The sequence below is a fragment of the Hemitrygon akajei genome, chromosome 19, assembly GCF_048418815.1.
Source record: "Hemitrygon akajei chromosome 19, sHemAka1.3, whole genome shotgun sequence".
Classification (NCBI taxonomy): domain Eukaryota; kingdom Metazoa; phylum Chordata; class Chondrichthyes; order Myliobatiformes; family Dasyatidae; genus Hemitrygon; species Hemitrygon akajei.
Genome location: NC_133142.1, coordinates 15,656,143 through 15,678,548, shown reverse-complemented (window position 1 = coordinate 15,678,548; position 22,406 = coordinate 15,656,143). Strand labels below are relative to the sequence as shown.

Genomic DNA, 22,406 nt, shown 5'->3' with positions numbered 1-22,406 from the left:
TTCCGGAGGGAGGTGAGAGTGTTTGGCAGTGGCTTCAGGGAACCCTGGCACAACTGGTCTGTGGACAAAGGGAAAGTGTTCAAATGTTTCATCATCATCATTATGTACTGTGAGTGATCATGGTCTTATCCATTACCATGATTGCTCTTCGCAAATTTTTCAGCAGAAGAGGTTTGCCATTGCCTTCTTCTGGACAGTGTCTTTATAAGATGGGTGACCCCAGCCATTATCAATACTCTTCGGAGATTGTCTGCCTGGCATCAGTGGACACATAACCAGGACTTGTGATATGCACCAGCCGCTCATACGACCGTCCACCACCTGTTTCACGAGGACCTGATCACTGGGGGTAAGCAAGTGCTACGCCCTTGCCGTAGAGCGACCTGCAGGCTGGTGGAGGGACGGAGCGCCTTTCACCTCCTTTGGTAGAGACGTATCTCTACCCCGCCACCCAAATGTTTACCTCACACAAAAGAAGACAATTGTGTTTCCCAGAGATCAATCATCCCACCTCCTGGTCAATTCAGAAGAATACCTTCAGCCCAAGCATCTTCAACTGGTCTTCCCTCCTCCAAATGTGGTCAGCATGGGAACGTATGCTCATGACTTCACAATATTCAATTCCATTTGTAACACCTTAGCAAATGAATGCTTGCATGTAGCAAGGCTGATACATGAAAAGTAACACTCACGTCACAGAAGATCGATAGTCTTCAAACTCTATCCACCTACTGTTGACGTTAGCATTGTCATGTCCCACACCACTGGCATCCTCTGGGCAAGGGGGTTAGGGCGAGGTCACCATTGACCAGAAACTCTTAAATGCTGTGGCCGGAACAGCAGAGCCGGGGTGTCGCTAGGAATCCTACAGCAAGTGATGCACCTCTTGATATCCCATTAGATACACAAGCTCGGAGCGCCAAGATAACTGCACATTCAACCATTTGATGAAGCTGGACAGCATTCAGGACAAAGCCATCCATCTGAATGATACTCTAACCGCCATACTAAACAGTGCGCAATGGTTGTAGCATTGCAGTTACTTGCCTAAACTACTCTAACAGCACCTTTCATCGTGGACGAGTATAAGGGTTTCAGACACATAGCAGCTCCACTACCTACAGGCTCTATGTAATGTGTGCACCAACTTGACACGGAAATGTATTGCTGCATCCTAGAACTCCCACTCCAACAGCACTGTGTATGTAGTTTCGCCAGTAGGAATGCAGCGAGCTGGAATGAGGCTCATCACCATCTTCTCAAGGGAAACTAGAGGTGGGCAAAAAACTGCTGGCCTTGACGGCAAAGCCAAGACTCTGAAAAGGGAAAGTAAGCCAACAACAAAACATGAGGACTCATCATCTTTCAGTAACCTGAAGGCTGTGAATTAATAAACTGCATAGCTAAGCCAAGCGATTCAAAAGCTAAGCCTGATTTCTGCAAGGTTCAACTGCAGTGTGAGGTTGTTCATCAAGCGAATTAAATTTTAACCCACAAAAGCATGGAGAAGCTACTTACCGATTTGTCCCCCGTTTTCCCTGCCATGATTGCACGAGATCTAGCTTTAGTTATAGGAAAAGACTTCATGTATGATTCGAACATATGTTTGGCAAGAGCACGGAGGTCGGCAGACACGGAGTTCAGTTGATCCGTATCACTGGAGATTTCAGCCAGGAGTTTCTCCTTTTCAGCCTGTGGCATTCTCCCAAATCTAATAGCTGTAAATTCAATATCAACAACACTTAGTTGTAAAATATGTCCCACAGTATACTGGCTGTCAGTAAATTACATTCATAAAGAGTTATAAGGCAGGGATGGACTATTCATTTTGAAATCCATGGCCTTAATATTATTTGCTTACTTATTATTATAAAATATGGTAATACTGACTTTGTGCGCACGTGTAATGAGCTGCCAGTGGGAGTGGGGTATGTGGGCTCGATTGCAACACTTAAAGAGAAGTTTGGACAAGTACATGGATGGATGGGGTATGATGAGCTACAGTCTACGGTCCAGCAGTGGATTGATTGAACTAGGCAGAATAACAGTTCAGCACGGACTAGACGGGCTGAAAGACCTTTTTTTCTGGGCTGTAGTGCTATATGACTAATTTTTATCTCAGTCAATATTCTTGCTGCGTACAAGTTACTGTTCTGTGTTTGAACAACATCGTAAGGCAGATTACTGAAACACAAAAAGTTATTTTCTGTTTCAAATATTAATTGTAAGCTGGCCTCTCAAAATCGGGCTGTCAGTGGCACTGACCATTCATTACACTTATAACTGCCCATGGGCATAATTTACAGTTTCACAGTGGAATTTAAAGCAAGTTAATGTGTCAAGAAATATAACATTGTTTATCGGGATGGAGGCCGGTGACTAGCGGGGTGCCTCAGGGATCTGTTTTGGGCCCAATGTTGTTTGTAATATACATAAATGATCTGGATGATGGGGTGGTAAATTGGATTAGTAAGTATGCTGATGATACTAAGGTAGGAGGTGTTGTGGATAATGAGGTGGGTTTTCAAAGCTTGCAGGGAGATTTATGCCGGTTAGAAGAATGGGCTGAACGTTGGCAGATGGAGTTTAATGCTGAGAAGTGTGAGGTTCTACATTTTGGCAGGAATAATCCAAATAGAACATACAGGGTAAATGGTAGGGCATTGAGGAATGCAGTTGACAGAGAGATCTAGGAATAACAGTGCATAGTTCCCTGAAGGTGGAGTCTCATGTAGATAGGGTGGTGAAGAAGGCTTTTGGAACGCTGGCCTTTATAAATCAGAGCATTGAGTACAGAAGTTGGGATGTAATGTTAAAATTGTACAAGGCATTGGTAAGGCCAAATTTGGAATATTGTGTACAGTTCTGGTCACCGAATTATAGGAAAGATATCAATAAATTAGAGAGAGTGCAGAGACGATTTACTAGGATGTTACCTGGGTTTCAGCACTTAAGTTACAGAGAAAGGTTGAACAAGTTAGGTCTCTATTCATTGGAGCGTAGAAGGTTGAGGGGGGATTTGATCGAGGTATTTAAAATGTTGAGAGGGATAGATAGAGTTGACGTGAATAGGCTGTTTCCATTGAGAGTAGGGGAGATTCAAACGAGAGGACATGATTTGAGAGTTAGGGGGCAAAAGTTTAAGGGAAACACGAGGGGGTATTTCTTTACTCAGAGAGTGATAGCTGTGTGGAATGAGCTTCCTGTAGAAGTAGTAGAGGCCAGTTCAGTTGTGTCATTTAAGGTAAAATTGGATAGGTATATGGATAGGAAAGGAGTGGAGGGTTATGGGCTGAGTGCGGGTAGGTGGGACTAGGTGAGATTAAGAGTTCGGCACGGACTAGGAGGGCCGGAATGGCCTGTTTCCGTGCTGTGATTGTTATATGGTTATAAACATCTTCCATGGGAAATCCCTGAACAATGTGATTCCAGACTGTAGCAACATACATCCTTAATCAATTGAACATGAGAATCAGTAATGAATATCACAGAACTGGAGGAAGGAAGGATAAATTAAAATGCTGAATTCAGTATTAGGTGAGATGAGGCGTATTAAACGAAGATCAGGTAGAGATAACAAAGGAAATACTAATAGTAAAATTAACGTTACTTAAATAGAAGCTGGAGGTTGAGATACGTAAATGCAAATTTTCAGAGCCACATGGATTGTTTAGAAATACCATTAATATAGCGCTTGACTTGAAGTAGGCAAGTAATAACTGTTGGTGTGCTTAGTTGGTTGCTCTGAAGTGATTTCAGCAACTTCACACCTTTCTATGTATTTAATTAGCTGGTTAGATGGTGGACTGCTATTTTTAGGAAGCTTTTCAAGGACTACTGGCTCCTCTGTATTTACCTGCACACATAATGTTGTTTGGATTTGTTACCAAATATTTATATAATTCCATAAGCCACAACTGTGCATATTAATATCTTGGGTGGTTCTTTATTGAATATCTGGATACACTATATTTAATGGGTTTTCTTTATTTTATAAAGCCATAATTAATTTGTCAAATGATTTCCCTTTACTTTACACATGTTGACATTTCACAGTCATATTAAAATGTTCTAAATGTGTGCTTACTGCCCTAATACATTCTACTGATGTCAAGCAGATGTCACCCTCCTTTCTGATCTTTTCTTGAATAGTGGGATTATATTTGCTAAATTCAGAGCAGCTAGGATTATTTTCAAATCTACAGAATTAAAGAAAACACATTCAGTTTCTCAGCAATTGCTTTTTTTAAAAACCCCAAGATTTCAAGAAAATAGGTTCAGGAGTAGGCCCTGAATTTCCACATCTTTCAAAAGTTTATTGATTTCCTCTCTAAACATAAATATTATTGCCAAGTGAATATTACAGGAAAAAAGAGTGGCTAAATATCTTTGTATTTAACTGACAATAGATCCAAATATAGCTAACAAGGAAGGTTGAAGACCATATTGGATTGAAGGAAGAGGCATTTAATGTTGCCAGATTTGAAGGTTTGGGAACCTGTTGATGCAGTGTTTTTATATTCCCAAGGTAATTGACAAGGTGCCACTTAAAAAGACTGTTGCACAAGATAAGAACTCAAGGTATTGGTGGAAGTGTATTAGCATGGATTGGAGGATCAATTCTTGGTCCTCAATAATTTACAGATTTTGTTAATGATGGGGTGGAGGTATGTAAAGTATCTGCTGACATGAAAATAAGTGAGATGACATGTTGCTATAATGATATTTGTACTTTGGAATAGGATATAAATGGGCTGAGTGAGTGGGTGAAAACTTGGCAAATGGAGCTTAACGTGGGAAAGTGAGGTCATGTGCCTTAGCAAGAGGAATGTTCAGGCAGACTATTATCTAAAGTGGAGAAAGATTACAGATGAACAAAGTACCGTGGGATCTAAGTTGGCAGACACGTACAGCATTTGGTCATGAGGACAAACGGCCAACTGCACTTTACTGCAGGAGAGTTGAAGTTCAGAAATAGAGAAGTGTTATTTCAATTGAACAGGGCACTAATGAGACCACACCTGGAGGATCATGCACAGTTTTGATTCCCTAAGGGAGGGGTGTTCTGGCAGAAGAATTTCACTTGGCTAATTCCTGGGAGGAGAAGACTGTCCTTTCATGAGCAGCCAAAGAAACTTCATCTATGTAACGCAAAAGAATGAGGAGTAACTTTATTGAAATGTATCAGATCCAACAGGGATAGGGCAGGCTAAATGCCTAGAGCTTTCCACTTGGGAAGGTCTTGAGCAAGGGAATATCATTACAAGATTTGTGGGTGGTCATTTAAAACTGATCTATGGAGAACTTCTTGTGGTGAGTGGTGAATCACTGAAATCCCAGCTCCAGAGTGCTTTAGGGGTTAGATAATCAGGGATAGTTAAAGAGAAGGTAGATAAACTTAGAAAGATCAAGTGATAGATCATTATTGGGAAGTGGTACATAAGAGGAGATGAGGCCATATCAATCATAGGGCAGGCATGAGGGGGCTAGGTTCTTTTGTACCCATGTTCTTATGTTCCTATCAATGCTAATGATATCAGCATTGATATCACCTTTTACTTCTCCCGAAACAATGAGATAGATTTTAACCAGCAAACAGAGGAATACTTAATTGCAAATATCACAAGTTGATTGAAGATGCAAAAAAGTTTCTTCTACTAATTCCAAAGGATAAATCATTGATGAATGCTTTCTATTTCTAATCTGCAACCAAACTTGGATACAGATATGAAAATTTACCACCACGTGATTAAACATTGGAGTTTGAAGAAGCCTTTCCATTGAGCACACTGTCAAGGATAGCTTTTTCTTTGCATTTGACCATCAATTGATTGACATTAGATTAAAGCTCCGAGGTCCTGACAATTTTGGGACTTTGATGCTGCAGGTCTAGTGATTTTCTGTACTTTTGGATGTTATTCCTATTTACTTAATTCACTTATTTTTCAAGACATTGCACAGTATTACTATAAATTTTCCAGAAATGGAAGGTGCAAACCAGGACCCTGGCAAGTTGAAAGTGTAAGGAATGGGGGCCCAAGTACGTGAGTTGAGAGGGAGTGTACTAGCTGAAATAAAAGGGGGTGCGGGAACCAGGGGACTGGTGAGATGAAAGGAAGTGCAGCAAACATCTACAGGTACTGGCAATCCAGATGCTGAACCACTAAATTGTCAGTACAATGGATTATGGAGTTTTACTGTTACCCCAGTCCTTATTACAAGCTGTAGATTTGACTTATTGGGACTAATAATGTTGTGAGCACTTTAAGTTTGCAATTTTGAAGTTTTATTGTGCTCATATAGAATGATCCAACTGCTATTTACTAGAGCTGTGAATGCATCAACTTCTGCAGCTATTGTTGCTACGATAACATGACCTGTTGACTACATCACAAAGCTATCAGTGCCAAATTCATTGAAGTGGTAGAATGAAAGCTTGCTAGAAGAAGACTTCATAGTTTTTTCTTCTTCCCACGCACCACCCATCTGCCACTGATGAAGTTGCTCCCCCAGGATAAAATAAGTAATTCAAATATGAGGTAATCAGTTCAGAGGCAAATGTATTAAAATTATTTTCTCTATTCTAAATCCTATCTCCCTACTTCTACCTTCCCAAGGAGACAGTCAAGATTTGCCGGCACATTTCCTCCTGCACATTTATAGAGGGACACTTGGGGGAACCTGAGGAATCACAATGGGAAAGGATAAATTAAATTTGTCAAGTCAGAATTTTTTGTTATCTCTTGACCTTTTGAGAACCAAGAGGCACAGTAGCGTAGTGGTTAGCATAACTCATCACAATACCAGGGACTTGGGTTCGATTCCCACTATTGCCTGTAAGGTGCTTGTACTAAATAATTTGGAAAATGTGTAGCTTGGGTGGTTGATAGTTGGGTTGAGTTGTTAACAGCACACTGATGATGTCTCCTTGTATGGTGATGAAACCTTTGCAAGTAAATTGCAAAGGCAGGAAAATGACTCAACCCAATGAGGAGCTTTTATGTTCTCCTCGTGACCATGTGGGTTTCCTGCAGATGCTCCAGTATCTTCCCACAAATCAGTCATTGTAAATTGTTCTGTGATTAGGCTAGGGTTAAGTCAGAGGTTGCCTGGTGATGTGGCTCAAAGGGTCTATTTCACGCTGTACCTCAATAAAAATCTATATAGTTAGAGGGCTAACTACATGCACTTACCATTATGAGACATGCCAACTGTGAGGCACTTCTGGAACCTGCAGTACTGACATTTATTTCTGTTCTTTTTCTGAATTCTACAGTTTAAGTCACATTTATCGTACATCAACTTCAGCCTTATTGTTCGCCGGAAGAAACCCTGTAACAAACCAATGTCAATCAATTCATATCATAGGATGCACATACAGGAATAAAATAGCTAAGTAATTGAAGAAAGGTGTAGAATTAGTCACTTTCTTTCATCTTGTACTGAACTATGTAATATTGAAATGGCAGCAGTAGCATCTTACTGAATCATACAATATCTTTATTAAACATGTTAACAAATGTGTAAGAGATCAAATGTAGTGATTCCTGGTAGATAAACAAAAGTAAATGGACCACTGTACCTTGCATCCTTCACAAGCATGGACCCCATAATGGAATCCTGAAGCCTTGTCACCACATACTCTGCACTCAATCGACAGGGTTGAACTTGACGAATCTTCTGGCAGCTTTGAAAGTGCTGGCCCTTTCCCTGATATTTCATTTAAGGATGGTTCAACTTTAATCGTGCCTGTGTACGAAAGAGTCCCTTTCTCATTCAAAATTCATAAGAGCAGTTCAGGGAAATTTGGGATTAATTTCATGTTAGGCGTTAAACTAGGGCTTAACTATAGATAAGTAGAATAACGCAGGATATACAGTATGGAAACAGCGAATACAGTCTTACAATCAGTGCCAGGATTTATCTTGCACTTAAGTCATTCTTATCTTTTCTCATTTAAATCCACAGCATGACCCTCTCTTTGTTTCTTCCTTAATTGTTTGCCCAACCTCCCATAAGATATACCTACAATATTCACTTTGACCCCTTCCCATGATGGTCATCACTCTTTTGACTGGGAATTTTACTCTCGACCTACCAGAAGATTTCTTGCATTACAGTATTCAGAAAGTCTTGAAATAATGAAAGCAAGGAACTGTGCAATTTACAGCTGTTCAAGTTGAAAAAAGGCATACTTGATTCGATTGAACGAACTTCATTATTAAAATATTTATAACGTTCAGACCCATTTTCCTACACCACATTAATAAAGTCAAAGCTTCTCAGACCCTTATTTAGGTTCCCTTGCTTTTGCCAGGTAGGTATACATCTTTTATTCCCTAAAGTATAAATTATTACAGTAAGTGCAACTTCTGTTCTCCTTGGATACGACAATAATGTAGTCCTCATTAGACTCAGTTTATACCAATGAAGTCACCATCAAGAACAAGACTTTTGCTCACATCTATATTATTCACAACAGGCATTCAGATGCTGTTATTCAATGAAAAAATATTAGATAGTTAGCTTTCATTAGATTTGTCACATATAATCAAACATACTTTGATAGTCTAGAAATTTGTCATCATATTTATAGTCTGAAGAAGATTCATCAATTCTTAAAGAGGTTGCTGCATGATTCTCATAATGAATGGCAGAAGCACTGGAGAAGTCTACTGAAGCAAACGGCTTTACATCAAAGGAATGAGAATGGTTGCCGAGATCTGACAGGTCCATTGTACCCATGGCAAAGTTGATGGGCCATAACGGTAATTGTGTATCCACCATTCTTTATTCTGAGGAAAAAAGGAAAAGAGAAGTATTGTGATTATTTTAAGGAATCCTGCTTCATGCTTTATGTAAGTCACACTGGTACAGTCATCAAATAACTTAAAACATAATACTTAATTTAGAGAATGATGTATGATATTGGGGGAGGAGGAGGATAACTATCAAGAGTTATTAAATAGCGCATCATGACACTGCATTATAAGTGATCAGTTTATATCGGAAGCTGTTTTCTTTGAACTTATTTTCAAGGCTTCATAGCTATTGCAGGACAATTACTATATATTAAAAATGTAGATTTTGTCCCTCCTGGTAATAGCATACAGAGAAAAGCACATCATAGAATGATAAACATGAGAAATTCTGCAGATCCAAAGCAACACACATAGAATGTTGGAGCATCTCAGTCGGCTGGACCCCTTCTATGAAAAAGAGTAAACAGTCGATATTTCAGGCTGAGACCCTTCTTCAGGACTGGAAAGGAAAGGCAGAAGTCAGGGAAATCATAGAATGATTGCCAGAACATAGAACATAAAAAACCCACAGCACAATAAAGGCCCTTCGGCCCACAAAGCTGTGCCGAACATGTCCATACCTTAGAACTACCTAGGCTTACGCATAGCCCTCTATTTTTCTATGTATCCATCCAGGAGTCTCTTAAAAGACCCTATTGTTTTCACTCCACCACTGCCACTGGCAGCCCATTCCACACACTCATCATTCTCTGTGTAAAAAACTTAACCCTGACATTTCCTCTGTACCTACTTCTAAGCATCTTAAAACTATGCTTTCTCACGCTAGCCATTTCAGCCCTGGGGAAAAGCCTCTGACTATCCACGTGATCAATGCCTCTCATCATCTTATACACCTTTATCAGGTCACCCCTCATCCTCCATCGCTCCAAGGAGAAAAAGCCGAGTTCACTCAACCTATTCTCATAAGGCATGCACCCCAATCCAGGCAACATTCTTATAAATCTCCTCTGCACCTTTTCTATGGTTTCCATATCCTTCCTGTAGTGAGGTGACCACAAATGAGCACAGTACTCCAAGTGGAGTCTGACCAGGGTCCTATATAGCTGCAACATTACCTCTCGGATTTTAAACTCAATCCCATGATTGATGAAGACCAATGCACCATATGCCTTCTTAACCACAGAGTCAACCTGCGTAGCAGCTTTGTGTGCCCATGGACTTGGACCCCAAGATCCCTCTGATCCTCCACACTGCCAAGTGTCTTGCCATTAATGCTATATTCTGCCATCATATTTGACCTGTCAAAATGAACCACCTCAAACTTAACTGGATTGAACTCCATCTGCCACTTCTCAGCCCAGTTTTGCATCCTATCAATGTGCCACTGTAACCTCTGACAGCCCTCCACACCATCCACAACACCCCCAACTTTTGTGTCATCAGCAAATTTACTAACCCATCCCTCCCCTTTCTCATCCAGGTCATTTATAAAAATCATGAAGAGTAAGGGTCCCAGAGCAGATCCCTGAGGCACACCACTGGTCACTGACCTCCATGCAGAATATGACCCATCTACAACCACTCTTTGCCTTCTGTGGGCAAGCCAGTTCTGGATCCCATGCCTACTTACTTTCTCAATAAGCCTTGCATGGGGTACCTTATCAAATGCCTTGCTGAAATCCATATACTCTACATCTACTGCTCTTCCTTCATCAATGTGTTTATTCACATCCTCAAAAAATTCAATCAGGCTCATAAGGCACACTCTGCCTTTGAGAAAGCCATGCTGACTATTCCTAATTATATTATGCCTCTGTAAATATTCATAAATCCTGCCTCTCAGGATCTTCTCCATCAACTTACCAACCACTGAAGTAAGACTCACTGGATCAATAATTTCCTGGGCTATCCCTACTCCCTTTCTTGAATAAGGGAACAACATCCACAACCCTCCAATCATCCGGAACCTCACCCGTCCTCATTGATGATGCAAAGATCATTACCAGAGGCTCAGCAATCTCCTCCCTCACTTCCCACAGTAGCCTGGGGTACATCCCATCCAGTCCTGGTGACTTATCCAACTTGATGCTTTCCAAAAGCTCCAGCACATCCTCTTCCTTAACATCTACATGCTCAAGCTTCTGCTATTGATCTTTCCTGTGTTAACTTCAAAGGATGCATGTGTTCAAAACAAGTATACCGTAATCCTCTTTCCTTTTGTTAAGTGAGGACCTACTAGCTGTTGAAAAGCCATTGATTAAAGTTCGTTTCCAATAAATGGGTCAAAGATCAAGGGCAATTTACTCAATATACTTCTGTAGTCATTGTAACAATTGAGCCACAGAATCATTCATTGTGGAAAAGTCCCTGTGCCAAACATCAAACATGCAATTCACAATTATCTTACATTAGTTCCATTTTTATTCTTCCCACAGTCCTATCATCTCCTCCAAGATTCTATCACCTACCTACACAATAGGAGCAATTTACTGTAGCCAAACCCACATACCTTTGGGAAACTGGAGCAGCCTGAGAAATCCCTACAGGAACAGGGAGAATGTGGAAAGTCCATGTAGACAGCACAATTCAGAACTGAAATCCAGTCAGTGGAGCAGTGAGACAGGAAGGCTACTAGCTGCACCACGTAATGGCTCAAAATTGTCAATGAAAGAGCTGACATGTTCTTCAGCTTCAACAGTTACCCTTTCCCACCACGCCACAACTCCTTGCTTTTCCATTCAATGACCACATCTACCCATACTTAGCTGAGGGAGGCCGTTACCCAGGCAGCTAGCTTAGAAATCTCTTTCTATATCATGCAAGCCGCCCAAAGAGGCCTGCCCACCTGAATTATTCCCATTAGACTTGTGGACCAGTTTCAACTTATGCTTGGGTCTGTAGGTTCTTGTACTCGTTTGCAAGCGTGAGTCATCTCGGCTTATGGAATTTAGACTAATTTCTGCTTTATATATTTGCCACATTTTGGTGCATAATTTACTGCAGAGCAAAATCGGTGCAAAACCAGATCAGATAAGATCAGCATGGTAACTGCTTGAAACTATTCTTTCAATCTTTAAGATATGGTGCCCTGTCTCTAACAAGACAACTGGGCACTAAAATTAGAACTATAAAAGTCTGCTTAGCCATCTAAAGCCCACTTATATTATTATTTTTCACTTCTACTTTTACCTTAGTTGTGTTTGTGCAGCAAAAGAGAAAAACACAGCAATTTCCTCTCTAATCTATGACTTACAAATATATTTCTGTGTACTAACATTATTAAATCATCAGGCAACCACACAAAAAGTAAATTCTTGAATACATGTAAAATAACATATCTCCACATTGGAAAGATTATATGGCTAAATTTTCCCAATTAGTGTTTCAAATGCAAAAGCATATTTCTTCTTCTTGCAGAAAATTGTAAAACCAGCTGTTAATAAGTTATCTTCAAATCTCATGCAAATAATGATTTCCTAGTTGATGCAATCAGCTATCTGGATTGCACAATGTATGCTTTATAAATTAAGGTAATTCAGCAGAGGAGTATACAACAATAATAGGATTTAAAGTATGTGAAAATATATTGCGTAATGATTATGCAGCCTAAAAAAGGTATAAATGCTAACTTTACTAAATTAAAGCATTTGGTGATCATATTTGCAAAGGGTATGTTATTCATTTACAGATTTTTACAATTTGTGGAGTCAAACTCAGCACAAATACTTCCTTTGTTTCACCACATCACATCAGCACAATCTTAAGGCACTGAAAATTCATTACAAGACTTTGTAAATTTCAGGCAGCTGCCAGTTTTCCATTAGACCAAGTTACCAAAGCATAAGCAAATGAAATTTGAGAAAGCACTGCTGTAAATGGTCTACCCTTCACACTTACAACATACCACCCAAAAAGAGTGAAACAGGCTTAATTTAGAAATTAATAAAGTAGATTTGTTTGGTACATGTTCAAGTATTTCAGGTCTCCAATGTAGATTGACTTCAAATACTGTATATAGATTTAAACTGCAATGTTAAATAAAATTAGCAATTGAATTTAATGCTTAAAACTTATGCAGAGCATTTATGAAACAAACATGTTCTAGGAAAACTAAGGTTTTAAACTCAATAAACCTGGATTATTTTTAATCAGCAACACTCAGTAAGTTTGATTTCATCCACCACCGTGAACACTCACTTCCTCAACCATCAGGAAGCTTCAGCAGCAAAAAATGCATTGCATTAACCTCCCAGTTCCTAACCTCCATAATTTCTACCAGCCAAAATGACAAAATATTCAGGAACATAGGAATGCCACCCCAATCAAATTTGCTTCCAGGTTGCACAGCATCTTCTCTTGGAAATTTCTTACTATTATTTCATTGTTGATGGGTCAAAACTTGCCTTTGAGAGCATGGTGTTGATTACCCTTCTTGAACCAATTTAACTTTTTTTCATAATGGAGATCAAATTGTGTTGTTTGCTAAGAAGCGCCAGGATTTTGAATCAATCTTGAAAAAGCAACTGCAGTATATTATCAATTAAGAGTGACATGCAGCTTGGAGGGGAACCTGGAGTGATGCCTGCTACTGTCATTCTGGGTATCACAAGCCAGGAAATGCATTGACAAAGTCTTTGGCAAATTGGTGCAAATCATCATTGAGATGAAAAGGTTTGCAGAGTTCAGAATTGACACTCAGTGTCTAGATCTCCCTTTAGTTACTGTGATTAAATGATGGTTTCAATTAAATTTCTTGACAATGGCAGTTCCAAGACTGAACATTGTCTTGATGCAGTGGACAATATTGCACCTCATTTCTGGAGTTCGATTGTTTGGCTTGTGATCTATTTTTTAAAATAGAGCCAAAACCAGGAAGTTCCATTGGAACACATCTACCACTAACTCAACAGTGTAAGTAATTTCTGTTATTATGGTTGATAACACTTTATCAACTGAAAGCAGCCAATGAGTTGAATTTATCCAACATTTTGTGGGTAGCACTTAGCTAGTGAATTTTGTATTGTTTGGTTTTAACATGTTATGAATGTATTGCTGCATTGGAATAGCTTGGCTGGAAACACAGCCAACTTTGAACACTTCGTTAGCACAAAAACATGGACATTTAAGTAGCTCAAAGCTATTATTTCATCTGGTCTCCAGCTATTGATTGGAAAAGTCTACGAGTTCGGCTGAAAAGGAAAGATGTGTGATGATGGCTGTTGCTTGATTTGTCTGTGGATAACTCTCCATTAACAGGGAGGAGGATATATGGGATCAGGTTTATTGGGTTTGCCTGTGTGGTGTTATTCCCAGATCTGCTGTACAGTTGGTGTTACCTGTGTTATTCTTAGCTTTGATATTGGTTTTAACTTGCTGGGCTTTTTTCCATGTTTCAATTATGCACCAATGACTTATTATCGTATGGTCTTAGAAATGTGACAAAGGAACCATTTAGCTTATTGTACCTGTTCCAACCACAAAAGAGCTATACCCATCCCTGACTTCTGCACCTACTCCATAGCAAACACACACAAAATTCTTGAGGAACCCAGTAGTTCATGCAGCATCTATGGAAATGAATAAATAGTTGATGTTTTGTACCAAGACCCTTCTTCAGGTCTGTGCCTATCACCCACAATCCAATCTGACCCACTTCCTTTATTTGATTCCATGTTCCATCTTCCTTTCCTACCCGATTCCATCATCTGCCTCCACCAATTACCTCCTAGCCTCCAACTCTATTTCCACTCTTCCCTCCTCCAAATGCCTGTTACCTCTCCTCACTCAGGTCCACCTATCGCCTGCCCTAATCCTTCCCCCTCACTTCTTTGTATTGGCGATCTCCCTCCAATCTTTCAGACCCGATGAAGGGTCTCAAATGAAAATGTCAACTGTCCATTCCCCTGCACAAATGCTGCCCTGACCTGCTTGTTGAGCTCCCCAGCATCTTGTTTGTTGCACAGAAGAGCTTCCTGGCTTAATCCTGACTCAGTATCACCAGTTCATCAAGTACTCAGCCACCCCTTCAGGAGTTGAATTCCAGACCTCCATAAGGCTGAGAGAAAGAAGTTTATCCTTAATTCCCTGACAGACCTTTTATCAGTCATTCTAAAACCAGGTCCTCTTTTACCAGTCATCCTTTACCTATGTGTGGATAGTCAGAGGCTTTTTCCCAGGGCTGAAATGGCTAGCATGGGAGGGCACAGTTTTAAGGTGCTTGGAAGTGGTACAGAGGATAAGTTTTGTTTTTACGCAGAGAGTGGTAAGTTCATGGAATGGGCTGCTGGCAGCGGTGGTGGAGGTGGAAACGATAGGGTCTTTTAAGAGACTTCTGGATGAATATATGGAGCTTAGAAAAATAGAGGTCTATGGGTAAGCCTACATAGTTCTAAGGTAAGGACATGTTCGGCACAGCTTTGTGGGCCGAAGGGCCTGTATTGTGCTGTAGGTTTTCTATGTCCTATAGTCACTGACACCTCTCTCAAAGAAAACAGCCCTTCCTGTCCAGTCTTCCTAAGCCTATAATAATTTTGACATCAACATGGATTTCAGACAAGGAAGCTTCTGTTCCAAAGATGCTAATGAGGTTTTACAACTGTCTGGGAGTTTCATGACAGCAACTATAATTACAGAGATATTTAGTTGAACTTAAGTTCCTTGTTTGGTAGACAAGATTCTGAAATGTCTTCAGATCATTAGTTCAGACCCCCATATTGTTAGTTCAGTGCAAGAGCCACTTTGCCGCTATGCCCCTATCATGTAATAGTGTAGTTGAGTTACAACTGTTCATGGCTCAGTGAAGATGCTACCACTTGTAAAAGGCATGTAACATCCTATTACAAACAAGAGAAAATCTGCAGATGCTGGAAATCTGAGCAAAACACACACAAAGTGCTGGAGGAACTCAGCAGGCCAGGCAGCATCTGGGGAAAAAGTACAGTTTACGTTTTGGGTCGAGACCCTTTTGCAGGACAGGACCAAAACAAATTCAGTGTTTCTAACACAGCTTGGCCATGGCTGCGTAGCTTCAGTCTACTTTAGCATGCAACGTACAGTCTTGCAGAGATCAGGACAGAAGTTTTTTGGTAGTCTATAAAAACCAAAGAAGAGTAGAATCCCTAATATCTCTGCTAGAGCTCTTCAATTGCTCAAACCTGTGCGTCAACTGCTCCCGTTCCCTCGTCAATTGTTCCTTCTCTGGCATCAGTCTCTGCTCGTCCAACTGGATAGACGTTATGTGCTCAGTCGCCTTCCGAAGGATCTCAGCCTGAAACGTCGCCTGTCACTGTTTTCCATAGATGCTGCCTGGTCTGCTGAGTTCATCCAGCATTTTGTGTGTGTTGCATGTAACATCCTGTCTGCCAGGGTCAAACATGGTGTGAAATAAAAGTGAAACTGATTGTCCATATTGCAAAGTCTATAATTTCAGCAGTATTCCTTTTCTTGACTCATTTGGCTGCTAGTTTATTTATAAGTGGGTGAGGTTGCCAATGCTGCCTTCTCTATTCAGCTTTGCGGTCTCTGACAATGGATCATTCAGACAATTTAGTTCTTGGAGAGATGCTGCTCATGGAATGATACTCCTGGTAAATGTCCTCAAGGAACTTTATTTGTGGAATGATAAAGTAGAAATAAAATAGAACTTAGCCACAATTTGAAACGTTATGCATGATTTGGATATTTGTTTTTATTTTTCATTTCATATTCAAATAAATAATATCAAATAAATTTCCATCACCCTGAATTTTAAAAAAATACAAACCTCAATTTATCTTAATTTGTACAATTTGGAAACTAGTTGTGGAATATACAGAGGATGCATTTATTAAGTTTGTGTTAAAATAAGTTACCCATTTACGGCATGAACGATTCATTCCTAAATGGGCCATTCTGTGCAGAAAGCTAGCTAATCATAGATGTATTTTTATTTGATGATAAAATCTGATCACTACTTCCTGTGTCTGTTTTCACGACTCCACTTTAAAGCAACAGTTGCGACACATATTGTTAGAGACTGAATGCACCTACATGTTCTGTGGATGTCAGAACTTTTTACCATCCTGTTAGCTGCTTGATCAGTAAAAGCTTAAACCACCAACCTTCTGTCCCTTACCGTCACGATCAGCAAGTTTGTCTTTGTGGACATGAAGAGCAGCTCCCCTCTCCGGTGAGTGAATGGGAGCAGTCCTCATGCCCTCTCAATTATGATTTTTTCTTTTGCCTTTGAAAAGTAGCCCATCGCCCAGGACATACCCTGTCCTCATTGGCTACTATTAGAGAGGAGGTATAGGAGCCTGAAGGTAAACACTCAGTGATTCAGGAATAGCTTCTTGCCCTCTGCCATCAGATTTCTGAATGGATACTGAACCCATAAACACTATCTCACTACATTTTTTTCTCTTTTTGCACTGTTTATTGAATTTAACTTTTAAAATACATTTATACCCCGTAACTTACAGTTTATAAAATATTATGTATTGCATTGTACTGCTGGCTCGTAACAACAAACTACGACATATGCCGGTGATATTAAACCTGATTTGGATTCTGATTATTTAATTCACAACTTTGGTCACTTTGCAAACACATCACTTCAAGAGTTAATAGGCTGTACCCATTTGTTTGTACTTGTGTTATTAATTGACCAATTTTGTTACTAACATTGTATGAATTTGAATAAAGTACCTTCAATTTTTTTAAATTGGTATAGTTTTCCCTATTCTGGCTCAATTGGAAATAGGATTGCACAGAATGTTTACATTCTTTATTGTTTTAATATTAATTAAAGGAAATACAAAAATGCTGTGACTGTCTCGGTTTTCTTCCAGTTTCATTTATCCTTTGGTCTCCACTGAAACTCTTGAGTCTAAATGAATTTGAACTTTTATGCAGGTTGAAAATTGCCATGCAATGTTATTGAACAAGTCTTCCATTCACACGTTAGTGAGGCCTAATTTGGAGTACTGTGTGCAGCGTTGGTCATCTACCTACAGGAAAGATGTAAATAAGGTTGACAGTGTACAGAGAAAATTTACAAGGATGTCTAGAGGACCCGTGTTAATAAGGAAAGATTGAATAGGTTGGGACTTTATTTCGTGGAACGTAGAGGAGTGAGAGGAAATTTGATAGAGGTATACAAAATTATGTGGGCAGTAGATAAGGTAAATGCAAGCAGGCTTTTTCCATTGAGGTTGGATGGGACTACAACTAGAAGTCATTGTTTAAGGGGAATGGTGAAGAGTTTAAAGGGAATATGAGGGGAAACATGTTCACTCAGAGGGTCATGAGAGTGTGGAACAAGCTGCCAGTGCAAGGGGTGCATGCGAATTCGATTTCAACTTTTAAGAGAAGTTTGGATAGATAAATGGATGATAGGGGTATGGAGGGTGATAGTCTAGGTGCAGGTTAATGAGAGTAGGCAGTTTAATTGGTTCGGCACGGACAAGATGCCTGTTTCTGTGCTGTACTGTTTTATGGTTCCATGACTCTAAGACATTACTTCTGTGCTCCAGTTTTTTAATAGAAGGATTAACTCATTTATTTATATGACCACATTTTAACCGATGTTATTTTAACGGTTGGGATATTTGCTGAACTTCCCTATTTTTCAGACCTTTATTCAAAATATAGCCAGAAGTGGTGAGACTAACCAGGTAACCATGTTCCACTTCCTCTTGTTAAAATTAAGCTAATCAGGGGAGAGGAGGTGGGGGTTGGCAGTACTTTCTGGGGACTTAATGGGTATGTTTAATGCAATGCAAACCCATTATCTCTAAAGTTGCATCAAATCCACCCCCCCCCCAATTCTTCTGATTTACATGAGATAATTTTGGGAGAAAACTTAAGCAGCCAGAAGGAATGTGGACATTTCACAGGCATATTGTTCAGACTCCACAGAGTATGCCCAAGTTCAGGATCAAACCTAGGCACCTGGTGGTGTATGGCAGCAATGCAGACTGCCAGTTCACTGGGTTAGCTCTTAGCAAGCCTTAAAGACTTGAAGGAGCCCTCTCCAGTCAACAGTCCAAATAAATTTCCAGAAAGGTGTTTTAACATTTAGATTAGAACTAATCAGAAACAGTATTAATCAAGAGGAATATTAATGGACAATATTACCAATGGTGAAACAATAAAATAAAACCAGGAAATGCTGGAAATTGCCAAACGTCAGGCAGTATCAATAGAGATGGAAACTGATTTTAGATCTTTTGTTAGAACATTTTAGACTATTTTGTTGGATTTAGAATTTCCTGCCCTTTTCCTGAAAATAAAGACACAAAAGTTTTTAAGAATGCTTTGATCTAAACACGTATCCCTCCATTCACTCAACTTAAACTGGGAAGTCCCTACAGGTTACTAGCACATGGTTTTGTAAAAGTGAGTAGCTTGAAGCAACACACACAAAATGCTGGAGGAACTCGCAGCCCAGGCAGTACCTATGGAAAGAGTAAGCATTTGACGTTTCAGGCCGAGACCCTTCATCAGGAATTGAAAAAACGATGATAATTCAGAGCATGAAGGTGGTGGAAGGGAAGGATGAAGTACAAGGTGGTGGGTGATAGGTGAAAACAGGAGGAGGGGAATGGAGAAGTAAAGAGCTGGTAAGTTGATTTGTTAAAGAGATAAAGGGCTGGAGAAGGGGAAATCTGATAGGGGAGGGTAGAAGACCATGGAAGAAAGGGAAGGGAGAGGAGCACCAGAGGGAGATGATGGCAGATAAGGAGACAAGGTGAGACAAGGAAATAGGAATTGGGAGTGGTGAAGGAGGGTGGGGGTCATTACTGGAAGCTTGAGAATATTAATTTCTTGAACTTACGATGATTGACCCCCCCTTCACCATTCCTCTATTCCTGTTTCCCTCCTTCACCTCATCTCTTTGCTCTGACTTCTCATCTTTTTTCCCCCAGACTTGATGAAGAGTCTTGGCCCATAATGTTGAGTGTTTATTCTTTTCCATAGACGCTGCCTGGCGTGCTGAGTTCCTCCAGCACTTTGTGTGCATCGCTTGGATTTCTAGCATCCGCAGGTTTTCTCGTGAAGCTGCTTTACCGACTCTTTGTGTCTGTGAAAGGAGTGAAAACTTCATTGTTAAATTCACAGGGTGGTTTGTCAAGTCTCTATGGCTCATTACCTGAGTTTGCTTTCAGTTGCAATGCAGGGGTATTCTCTTCAGATTTGCAGCTGCTGGCATTTAACCCTGCAGGCCTGACCTCTGCAGTCAGTTCCCAAGGGGACAAGTAAAAGCAACACTCTTCCAAGGTCTGGGAAGTGTTGCTACTGAATAATTGTTTGCTGCAATAATATGTGGTGTGGGAGAGTGCTCACAGGGACCTCTATTATTGAAGAACAGTTCTCACATGATTCATATCCTTCATTGCACAAGGACCCAGAAAAGGGGCCTTGGAAATCATCCAATTTTACATTCAGGTGATCATGGCAACAGCTGGCCTGGGAGATCTCTGTACGGACAATAATGCAATCTACAGCCTAAAAATTACAACGTGGAAAATCCATTTACATCTGTTGCTTATAAATAAATAGAAAATAACATGATGTTGGGTACATTTTGCAGGGGTTGCTCCTTTTCACAGAAAGGTTCCAATAACTGGAAAACTGACTTTGGTACTTCCAAGTACAATTTTTTCCCCAACATATTTGCCTGCCATTGTTAAAGAACAACACATAGTTAAGAAATAGGTGGATGGCTGGGGTAATTCTTTAAAGGACAGAGGTCTGGGAGCTTGATGTAAAGCTAATGCTGGTGATTCTTGTCTGTTACCTACTGAAAGTGCCAGAAAATAATATTGATTGTTTATTGAAGACTGAGTGACTCTTTAATAGCCAGTTTGAGTTACTTGAAAACTACCTTTCTGGCATTGCAAATTAACTTTTATAAGATAGGGACTTTACTTTTGTAAACACAAGAGATTTCGCAGATGCTGCAAACCCCAACTAATGCACACAAAATGCTGGAGGGACTTACCAGGTCAGGCAGAGTTTATGGAAAAAAATAGAGTTGATGTTTCAGGCTGTGACGCTTCATCAGGTCCTGATCTGAAATGTCGACTCTTTATTCTTTTCCATAGATGATGCCTGACCTGAATTCCTTCAGCGTTTTGTAGACCTTACTTTCAGTATTTATTATTAAAGGTTCAAAAATGAATTTAAATGTTTAATTATCTCTTTATATTTGTCCTATTTTATCTCACTTAATCTCCATCCCTCTCACTATTTTTCTGTGTGTAGTATTTATATCAAGACAAATATTATTGTAATTTCCAATTTAGTCTCTGTAGTCAGTGCACATTACTTAAACATGCAGCTGTGTGTCCCATTCACACACGAGACTGATTCTCTGTAGAGAGGGATGGGGTGTTCTGGATTTATAATGACAGTAAGTTCAAGTGCAGAAGTCCAGAATAAATGTGGGTAAATATCAAAGCAATGAATGGAATGTGGCTTTTGTTCACTACTGATCACAAAGCCTGGTCTTTTGTATTCGAGAATGCAAGAATTGGAAGGAAAACAGTAGCAGCAAAATGGTACAAGAATGTCTACAATTACCTACACAAAAACTCAAATATTAAAATATGCAGCTGATGATCAAACTGGAAAGAGCTACACAAGACTGTGAATGAGTTTTGCTAATAGCAATCTTTAACATGAGTTGCTCTAGTTCAAAAAGACTGACATTCTTAAATTGCTTTTTTAAATTGCTTTTTATTTACAAGTCAGCATTAAAGTTCACTAGCCGACTGTCATTCTATTGCAACTGAATACATCAAGATGTTCCCAGCTTACAAGGATTTGTAAAGTATGTTAAACAGGTATTTTACAACTTTTGGAGCCAGTTTACACATCTTGTTCTGCCTTGTTTCACTTTCTTTTTCATAAAACATGAATGGAAAGTAGAATGGGCAATGTGGTAGAAGAATCCAACACACAAAGAATACAATTGCTCCATCAGAACAGCTGCTATAATTCTATCATTCTTATTGAAAATAATGATTTTGTTTCCAGAGAAAATCAAAGTATCTTAACTTTGAACAATAGAAATAAATAATATCATTTGTAGCCAGATCCTTGTTTTATATACCAGCAGTTCGACAATTTTTTTCCTGTCCCTTTACAAAGAGATCTTGATTATTGCAATAATTTATATTTCAGAGTATTGTCAGCCTCACTTCCTATGGATAACTATTGTTAATTTAGTTTCATAGTCTTTCAAACATTAGACACATGAATTATCTACAGTATACATGTATCTCAACTGCATGCTGAAATCCCACGTTCCTCCACCACATCAAGTATTGGTGCCAAAGTAAACCCTTCAAATTAATGGAAAATGAGAAAAAAAAACCCACATCAGCTAAACTCTGCTGACTTCATAAATTTGCTGCTCAGTTATTATCTGATGACACCAAAACAAAACTGCAAATTATGGAAGAGCAAAAAAACATCAAAGGGCTGGAGAGACACAGCATGACAGGCAACATCCGTGGACAGAAAGGCTAAGTTAACTTTACATTTTATTTGTTTTATTTTTTATTATTTAGACATACAGTGCAGAACAGGCCTTTCTGGCTCAATGAGCTGTGCTGCCCAGCAACCCACCTACTCAACATTAGCCCCATCACAGGACAA

The 22,406-nt window shown here is 39.6% G+C and overlaps 1 protein-coding gene across 2 annotated transcripts in view; it reads right to left on the bottom strand.

Annotated features, from left to right (window-relative positions):
- Positions 1 to 22,406, bottom strand: part of pparg (peroxisome proliferator-activated receptor gamma) — a 130,432-nt gene that overhangs the window by 20,088 nt on the left and 87,938 nt on the right. For both annotated transcript variants that reach the window (XM_073072114.1, XM_073072115.1), the window contains exons 2-5: positions 8,562 to 8,795; positions 7,583 to 7,749; positions 7,194 to 7,332; positions 1,519 to 1,718 (exon numbers count right to left, since the gene is read on the bottom strand). In XM_073072114.1, coding sequence (XP_072928215.1) covers positions 1,519 to 1,718; positions 7,194 to 7,332; positions 7,583 to 7,749; positions 8,562 to 8,787 — 732 coding nt within the window. In that variant the 5' untranslated portion in view covers positions 8,788 to 8,795. The remainder of the gene's footprint in view (positions 1 to 1,518; positions 1,719 to 7,193; positions 7,333 to 7,582; positions 7,750 to 8,561; positions 8,796 to 22,406) is intronic.